This window comes from Vicugna pacos, chromosome 3, assembly GCF_048564905.1.
Source record: "Vicugna pacos chromosome 3, VicPac4, whole genome shotgun sequence".
Classification (NCBI taxonomy): domain Eukaryota; kingdom Metazoa; phylum Chordata; class Mammalia; order Artiodactyla; family Camelidae; genus Vicugna; species Vicugna pacos.
In genome coordinates this window covers 68406541-68416357 of record NC_132989.1, presented here as the reverse complement: position 1 = coordinate 68416357, position 9817 = coordinate 68406541, and the positions used below count along the sequence as shown (strand labels likewise).

Below are 9817 nucleotides of genomic sequence, written 5' to 3'. Positions count from 1 at the left end.
ACAGGAAGAGAGCGTGATGGCATTTCCCCCTCCTGCCATCCCTGCCCCAAGAAGGCTTTCTCCTGGTCTGGGGACGGACTGGCTACACCTTGGCTTGGCTGTGCTTGGTAACTGGTGAGTCAGCGCAGGGGCGATCATGGGGATAACTTAGTAAAAAGCCAGCAGAAGCCCAGCGCTCCTGCAGCTCCAGACCAGATCCTGCCTTCAGGGGTAGACCCCACCCCCCACCTCCCACCACTGCTGCGTGAGACGCAGGGAATTGCCTCTCACAGACATTTTTTCTTCCCAACCCTTAAGAGGAGTTGTGGGCGTAATTATCATGGCTCAGCTGCTTAACTTTTTGACTTCAGGCAACGACGTTTAAGTATAGAAATCAAAGCTTTTCTCTAATCAGGCCCCATTGACTTAGTACGGAGCCCTCTAATTTCTGTAACATTTTAAACCAAAATATATCATCTGAACCTAAACGTAGTCATTATTTGTTCCTCTTTTCAAAGAGAAAACAATACCCACAAAACAGTATTCCTAGTAAGAAAGTCCACACACACAGGGTAACCTCCGCATTACCTCTATCATCCCAATCCCCAAAGATAAATCATGACGATAGAACTTTACAAAATATCCCATGTATCTGAAGGGTTTGTTACTCTTCATCTCAGAGCCCTAAACACAGAGCTGGAATGAGGCTCTACTGATTTTGTATAAAGGACAGTAGTCGGTCAGAACCACTAGGAAGTTGCTAGTAAGAACCATTATCTCCTCCAGAATTCGGCAAGATGGTAACTGATGTAACTAAAAGTGAAAAACTGGTTGGTGCTAACGGGTCATAGAACAAGACTGGATGTGAAATTCCATTTTCCAGGCAGCACCCGCACCAGAAGCTGCAGTGTGCTTGGAGAACCCACCTGCAAATCGTCCTGCTCCTCCTGCAATCAGCATGGTGCTGTTGGTTTTGCCTGTGCGTCCACACACAGGATAGTAACCAGCCTCAGGGACTTGTGTAGGGGAAGGCGCTTTTCCTATGAAATATATGAAAAACATTAATAAACTTCCTCTCCAGGCTAATCCCAACTCCTTTTCTAAGCCTCCAGTTAGCGTTTTCTCCTCCTGTTCTCATACCTCTTTCGCTGTCATCACTTCTTACTAAACTGGTCCGCTAGCCTCCTCACTGGCTTCCCTGCCCTCCACTCACCCCAGGCCCTGTGCAGGGCTGATGGGCTTAACTCTAGCTTTAAGTATCACTCACCAGAGCCTCCCCGGTCCTGAGTGGTCAGAAGAGGACTTCCTACAAATAATCCTTAAAGGCACAGGACAAAGGAAGGGCGGGAAGGTGAGGACCCGAGGTTGCAGGGAAACATAGTAGAGAGCCAGGGCTTTTTAAGAGCTACGGGGGCTCCAATTCCAACTCTACTGGCTGTGTGACTTCACGCAAGATGGTTTCTAAAATGGCAAAACCATTTACCTAGTGATTAGATATTACTGCGAGGAGTTAAGTAGCTATTGTAAAAGTAAAATGGTGTCTGGCGTTCCAGGAAGGTTAATTCCTTGCCTTGCCCCTATAATTAGCAAGATATGACACAGCTGATGCGCTAAATTACAGTACCTAGATGAGGCCCACGTGGGCACCCAGGGGGCCTGAGCAGGCTGTGAGGCAGGTCAGGAGCCATTTCCAGGCATTGGTGACACCGAGTCTCCTGGGAGGGTGGCTTTATGATCCCTGGGACCACAGATTGCAATCCTGGAAACAGAGGCTCAGGGAACTTCTGAGCCCAAGAACTTCCATGTTGCCTCTTTTTTCTTCCTCTCAGTGTTTATTTCATCTCTGTATGTTGCATCTCCTCCAACTTATTTATTGACTTTCCTGGCTTCTTCCTTTGGTGGGATCCTCTGTGATTTTCCTATGGTATTAAAGAGGATGTGTATGTTGGTTTCTTCTTGTGTTTATACATTTAACTCATTTCAAATGCCTCCCTTGCTTTGGGGTCTCCAGGCACACGAGCAAAACAAACTGTTAGAAGAAACGTGCAGCTGTGATTCTTCTTGGAGGAAATGGCAGACGGAAGGGACAGTAGCACATCACCAAGTAGTTACCAGTCACCATGGAGCAAACACCCAGCACCACCGTGGGGCCTGGACACACCCCAGAGACGGCAGGCCGGCCCTCAGGGATCCTTGTCTCCAAGCCAGTGTTGCCTGAGTCACGGCCTTGGCACTCATGACATTGAATCATTTAGTGAAAAGGTTATTCATTCTTCAATACTCTATCTTTCCTTCCAGGCCACGAACAGTTCCTAGCTCCAATTTAATAGCAACATATTTATTTATTGGAAGTATTTATTGTATGTATTTTTATGACTACCCATGCCATTAGTTTTCCCCTTACCATGGTGGTTAAAAAAAAGAAGCATCTCTTTAAATTACTTATTCTGGTAAAGATGTGAATTTAAAGAAAAGTACCACATTAAGATGCCCAGCAGTGAACACAGCCTATGTGAGCCACAGAGGTCTGGGGGGAGCTGCATGGGGCTGTGGGGACATCCTCCTGGTCCTGCAGAGTTCACATCACTTTTGGGGGGAAGGAGCTTCTGAGGACTTCAGTGACAGGACACAGGCAGGTCCCCCGGGAGGGGCCCGTCTCCTGGTCCCGTATGTTGAGGCCACATATTTCTGTTACCTGTATCTGAACACTTTGATTCAAGCCCTGGTTTAACAACCAGGAAAAACCAGCCACCCTTTTGGGTGGTCTTCAGACCAAACCAGCTGCTTTCTTCACAGATTCAGAGGATCCTCTAATCAAATTTAAAAATAGTTCAGAAAGAACTCACTGCTCTCACGGGTGTAAGGAAACAAGAAGCAAAAATTCGGGTAAAATGAATTCCTTTGCCAGGCATTAAGGGGCATTTCCGCTGACTCTGAGCCCCCTCCTCTCTGCCCTGTCTGGGACCTCCTCCTCCAGTCTGCTGGGCCTCCCATCTGTGCTCCCTGGTAGCTAAGTCTGATCCTGGGAGTGGGGTCTGATCCGATGCACCCCTCCTGCCCCTGTCCTGGCCTCCAGTACGTATCCCAGTATGGACTCTGCTACAAAACGCTGGCAAAAGGGCAATTCAAGATTCATTTAAAGTAAATAAAAGCACAGTAATTCCTGTTTCCCTACGAGAGGAGGAGCATGCATGTTTATGTCGAGCCCCTCTGCTCTGCTCAGTAAGATGCTAGTGTGAACAAGAGGCTGGTGCCTATTTGCCGGTTTGATTGACAGCAGGTTGGCCCCTCTGTGCCCAGGTCCTCTGTTGAGACTCATGGAGAGGGAGGGAGGGAAGGGGAGTGGGGAGAAGTTATGTCCCTTTGGGGTAACAATCCTGGGATCATCTATGCTTCATTCATGGGATTAAAATTAAGATTTCCAAAAGCAGATATTTTATTTATCTACCATCTTGAGTCTCCAATGAAGGTTCAGTTGGGTACAGTGGGATATGGAAACCAACCAAGGGGGTTACTTAAATACTCTCTTATAGGGGTGTAAAAAGGGTGAATGATGGCTATCTCTGGGTGGGTGGTGTATCGATTGCTTAATTTTCTTTAATGTGTTTTCTGTATTTTCTAAAATTCTTACAGTGATATGTGTTATCTCTATTGTCAGAAAAATAATAAAGCTTATTAAATGAAAGATCTTAACCTCAGTGATTGGTTACTTGGGTGAATTAGTTTGAGAATGAAATTGTCTCTCCGGTTCCCTGATGGTCACAGAGCCCTGACGTCAGGCCCAGGGCAGCATGAGGCACTGCTCTCCTCCTCTGCTTTGTGCCATCTGGTAGGTGGCTCCCATGGGGCTAAAAGTGAAAGGGATGTGGCAGGTACCTACCTCTACATCAGTCAAACCTACCTGCTCTTGGTGATCAGTAAGGGTGACAGCCAGGGTGAGCAGGCTGGTCTCTCAATGGCCTGAAAATTAATCAATCCATACAAGCGATGACTATTCTCTGCTTGGACAAAAAAAAAAAAATACATTTTAAAGTTTACGTGGAGATTGGGAAGGATAATTACTACTTCAATACATTTAGTATTGGCTGGAATGTTCTTAAAATACTGTTGAGCTGGAAAAAAAATTCATACCACAACATCCAATCATAAGGCTCTTAGGGGCAGAGGCCATACCTTCAGTTTTGTTTGTGTCATTTCCTGGTCTCTGTGCCCCTCCCCCAGCACCAATATATGGCTATGACTCCTTCAGGAACACCTGGGTAGCAAAATCTCAGTTTAGGAAACTCAAATTGATGTATTCAGGTTTTGTAAGTACAAAACCCCCAAATTTGTGTTTTCGAAAGGATTCACAAAAAAATTTTCTTCAAATAGCATACCTCCTTGCAGCATTTAAAATGTTTTATTAACAAATGTTTGTGTGTTCCGAGTACAGTTTGGTAACATGCTCTTTCTGCGCTGAGAGCAGATATTTTTTGTTAAAAAGTACTTTTTAATTAGGTATAACATATAAACTGTAAAGTGCATTAAGTATACCTCTCAGTGAATTTTTACATATGGATACACCCATGTAAAGACACCAGATAAAGACATAGAGCACTTTCTGAACCCCCAAATTCTTCAGTATGCCCTTCCCTAGTCAGCATCCCCCCCCCGGGAAAGGACTAAATTCTATCACCAAATTAGTTCTGTCTTACATGGAAGTACTCTCTATAAAATGAAGTGCAGCTACTTTGGTTCAAGTAGGTTGGAGGACCTACCCACTCCTCTGCTGATTTCTACTTTCCCCCTACTTCCCAGTCCAGGATCTCTCTGATGCCCTCCCCACCTCCATTTGTCTATATTGTGGTTAAAAAAAAAAATATATATATATATATATATAACATAAAATTTGCCATTTTGAACAATTTTAAGTATACAGTTTAGTGACATTCATTACATTCACAGTATTATGCAGCCATCACCACTACTTCCAAAACTTTTTTTTAATCACCCCAAAGGAACTCTAGCCATTGAATATACTCTCATTTTCACCTCCCCTCAGCCCCTCATAACCTCTTAAGTACTTTGTGTCTCTATGAGTTTGCCTGTTCTTGATACTACATAAAAGCAGACTCATACAATATTTGTCCTTTTGCATCTGGCTTCTTTCACTTGGCATAATGTTTTCAAGGTTCACCCATGTTGCAGCCTGTGTCAGAACGTCATTCCTTTTTATGACTGAATAATAGTCCACTGTGTGGCTATACCACATTTTGTTATCCATTTGTTGGTGGACACTTGGATTATTTCTCTGATTAACTTTTTAAAAAGACAAAAAATATTTCTTCTTTTTTATTTTCTTGATTTAAGTAATTTTATGCTTGGGAAAAGACCGGATATTTTAAAAAATGTAAGAAGTGAAAACTTTTACAATTAAGATGGAACAGATTTTATAAACATTACCTCTAGTTATTTTAAAATTATATTAAACAAGATAATCCTTTTTAGAGCACCTAGTACAATGCCTGACATACAGCAAGCACTTAAAAAATTAGTTTTTGTTATAATACTTCTAAAAATGAATGATTTTCTTTAAAGATTGAGTACAATCTCAGGCTATTTTTAGCACAGTACTATTTCACACCCTTGCATTGGAGTTCAGTCAGTTGAGAGTCAATCAACCAGCATTTACTGAACATCTACTATGGGCCAGGCACTGTTCTGTGCATATATGAGACTTTAGGGATTATCTAATTCAACCATCACTTTACCAGGAAATAAACTGAGGCACAGAGGGTGAAATGATTTTTCCATGGTCACTCTACCCCTAAACAGCGAAGCTGGAAGCTTTTCCCACTCTCTCTTTACAAATAGCAGCATTTGATAAATGCACGTGGACTTGACTGTACAGTCGATTCCCCAGGAGGCTACGTTTGTCAGTTCTCCCCTGTTGTCTGTGGTGGTGTCAAACAGGTCCACAAATCTAACAGTTCCTTTACAAGGTGAAGCCTAACTCTCCTCCTCTTGTGTATGGGCTGGACTCAGTGACTCCTTTTTAAGGAAGTGAAAAATGGTGGAAGTGACGGTGTACAATTTTGAAAACCAGGTCATAAAAGGTACCACAGCTCTGCCTTTCTCCCTCTTGGAATACCTGCTCTGCTGGAAGTTAACTGCAGTGTGTTTGATTATACACACAGCCCATGGAGGGGCCCACAGGGCAAGGAACTGAGGCCTCCAGCCAAGAGCCTTGTGAGTGAGTCATCTTGGAAGTGGGTCCTCCAAACCCAGTCAAGCCTTCAGATGTCTGTAGCCCTGGCCAATTACTTAACTACAATCTTATGAGAGACCCTGAGCCATAACCAGCCAGCTAAGCCACTCCTAAAGTCCTGAGTCTTATATAATGTGTGACATAGGACATCTTCACTGTTTCAAGCTGCTACATTTTGAGGCCGTCTACTATATACCAGTAGAGAACCAACACACTCCCTTACTGTCACTTTATATTTACTCCTACCCTCTCTTGAGCTTCTTCCAATATCCTATGTTACAGTCTGTATTTGGGGGGCAATGACCGACACGTATGTTTTACCGCTGATACTGTTTGCTGTATTTATTTATCTAATAGCTTTACTGAGTTGTAATTCACATACCATAAAATGGGCCACATGTAAAAACTGTGGTAAAATCTACATAACTGAAAATTGATCGATTTCACCATTCTAATCATTTTAAAGTGTACAATTCAGAGGCATTAAGTGTGTTCATGATGTTGTGCAACCATCACCACTCGCTACTTCCAGAACATTTTCACCTCCCACATGCAAACCCCATACTCACAGCCGATGCACTTTAAAAGATTATTTTTTGCCCCCCAAATCTGGAATAGTCATGAAGTGACAAAGAAAAACAATAAAATAAAACCCTTCTTTAAAGGTAAACAAATTCAGAAAGAAACACCATTCATACTTCTAATGACAACATATGAATCTGTTCACATTCTTGTACAGAATAAGAAAATCTAATGAGATGCATTCTCTTACAGCTAATACAAAATCTCCAATCAAAGGTTTACCAAAAAATCAGTCTTTAAAATTCCTTTTAGAGTCATGGAGTGCAGAACATCCACATATGTACACAGCAGTCAAGGAACGAGAATTGGGAACGGCTGCTGGGAGAACAGCAGAGGGAGCAAACAGGTGTCATGTAGTGATGGCTTCCAATCTTACAGTATTAGTGGTACCTGCGGCTCCGGGGTTAGACGGATCCAGAAGGAACATCTGGGCTCAGTTAGTTCATAGCCACAGGCTTGGGAGTGAGAGGTAATAGCATTTTGGCCAGCTGTATGCCAACCTAGGAGCCGAGGACAGGTTAGTAACAGGTGTCATTAGTTCTAGCACCATTTCCTTCCATTCGTTGTATTTTAACACAAGTTAGTCGTCACCAGAGATTATTGCTCCTGAACTGAAGGATGGCTGTACTGTTACATAATGTACTATCTCATTACTTGGTGGTTTTAGTTTCTAGTGTCCTCTGAAGAACAGAACTGAGGATTATTGGCAAAAGGGTACTATTAGAAGGCATATCTCCCTCCAGAGGGGGGGAAACAGAGGATGTTACAACTTGACCATGGCATGTCCCAGACTGCCCAGATATGCAAACTGGGCTCCTGCCTCAGATGGGCAGCTTGAGAACAGAAAAGCCATGGATGGAAGATATTTATATTCAGCCCCACATGCAGCTCACTGGCCTGGCACCTTTCATGGTGTGAGACTTTCTCATTGACTCATTTGTTCATTCATTCATTCACTCATTCATTGTTTTTTAAAGTGTATTCAGTGCCCTCTGTGTGCCAGGCACTGGTGATCAGCAGTGAATGAAGCTGTGGAGCTAATGTAAAAAAGAAGATAATTTTTGGACATATATCTCTGAGTTTGACACTCTCTGGCGCTAATTTGGACTGGTCCTTGTTAGGACACTGGTGGGACTGAGAAAGAGCCAGCAGGTCAAACTGTGCATCCTGTTTCCCCAGCCTCAGAACCTCAGCACAAGCAGTCAAGCTGAGAGAATGTGAGAAACGTGGATGCGCCTCTTCTGCAATACCAAGGCCCAGGATCCCAGATGCTGGCCATTTTCTTTTTCAAACTGCCCACTTCCATCATCTCAGGACAAGGTTATCCCTTCCCCAGGTTTCTCCTCACTGCGAGGTAACAACAGTGCAACTGGATATCTAATGAGACAGCCACGATCATGAGAATAAACTCCATGAAATGAGGAAAAATGCCAGCAAACTGATGACACAGACCAAGCCCTGCCCACCCAGCCCTCTGGGCGTCCGCCGAGAGGGTGCTCACAGAGCCAGACGCACCTCCCTCTCTGGGCAGCGCTCTAGCTTCAGTGTCAGGGGCAAACGGAAGGCAGGCCTCAGCAGAGTTCCAGAAACCAGTGGTGCCCAAAGTGGAGAAGCAAAGCTGCCTTCCCAGGCATGGGACTCCCGGGTCAGAAGAAAGGGTAGAAAAACAACCACAAAGGGGGTTGGGGCTTGCAGGCAGTCCAGACAAAATGAGCAATGGCTGGGAAAAAACCTGGGGGTAAAAACACATTCCTCTATTGTAAAAGTGAAAACAAGGAGCAGGCATATTGCCACGCCGGTCTCAACAACAAAACGAGCCTTATGCTCTATGACGGGATGAGGGACGAGGTGAGTGGTGAGATGCGTGAGCGAGGGGCGAACCAAGGCGAGTTCTTCGCATGGAATGCCCGAACACGATCTCTCCCAGCCAGGGAGAACCTCTGGCCAGCAGAGCCATTAACAACTGTCTGTTCCTTTCATTTGTTACAAGAAACATGAGTCACTCTAATAAAACCCAGCTATCGGCAGAGGGGTATCCAACATATGACTTGTGAGGCGAAAAGAGCCAGCTGCTCCGGCCTCCAGGACTCGAGAACTTCCTATTGCAATTCGACTTCCCAGCGGTCCCACAGTTCAGGAGAAAGAGGATGAACCCAGTCACCCTCTCCTCCTCTGGACACATGCCCCAGCCAAAAGCAGAAGTGTTCAGATTTTATCAGCTTCTCAAATGTACTAGGGGTTGAAGTGAGACACCTACATGTGGTTTAGGAGCCAGACAAGGGCCAGGTGAGCCCAAGATGAGAGAACAGATGAGACAAGTCACACAGTAAAGGCCTGAAGTCCAACCTGCAACAGAAGGAATATCTAGCCACCACTGCCCACCCCACCCCCCGTCGGGCTGCCTGGAATCCTACATCCAAGGGCCCCAAGCCCCAGTGGCCTTGGGGTCACAGCGGGGATCTTGCGCCGGGAAGTACACAGGCACTGAGTGTTTCTGGTAGAACTGCAGGCGGGAGAGGAGCTGCCTGACGATGTGTGGGTATTCCCTTGACAGGTCGTGCCTTTCCTCGGGGTCCTGATCAATATCAAAGAGCCAGAAGGTCTTGGTCGGTGGGTCCGGTGAGGATATCTCAGAAACATTGTATAGAGACGGTGGAGGAAACCAGTAACCACAGCCTGGTGAAGAAATATAATAGTTTATTGGGGGAGAAGTATTGTAGGCAGGTTCTAATTTTAAGGAAGGAGTCTGCGGGACAAGGCTGAACAGGGCTTGGGTCGGGACATGGAACAAAGTTGTGACCTATATCCAGATCTGCCTCAGATTCTGACCTCTGGGGCTTTAACTAAACATACCTCACCGCTTCACCACCAGGGCGTCTGGAAACACGCATGCATGTATGTGTGTAGCGGGGGGACTGGGAAGTGAGGTAATTTTAAGTCTTCACAGTGACTTGGGCGGGGGAGGGGGTGTGATTGCCATTCAGTGGTCATGGGCCAGGGATGCTAAAG

At 45.0% G+C, this 9817-nt stretch overlaps 1 protein-coding gene across 2 annotated transcripts in view; it reads right to left on the bottom strand.

The window, feature by feature from the left end:
• Positions 1 to 4356: 4356 nt before the first annotated feature.
• ARSB (arylsulfatase B) overlaps positions 4357 to 9817 on the bottom strand; it is a 143983-nt gene continuing 138522 nt past the window's right edge. For both annotated transcript variants that reach the window (XM_072958461.1, XM_072958462.1), the window contains one exon: positions 4357 to 9484. In XM_072958461.1, the coding sequence (XP_072814562.1) occupies positions 9219 to 9484 (266 nt within the window). In that variant the 3' untranslated portion in view covers positions 4357 to 9218. The remainder of the gene's footprint in view (positions 9485 to 9817) is intronic.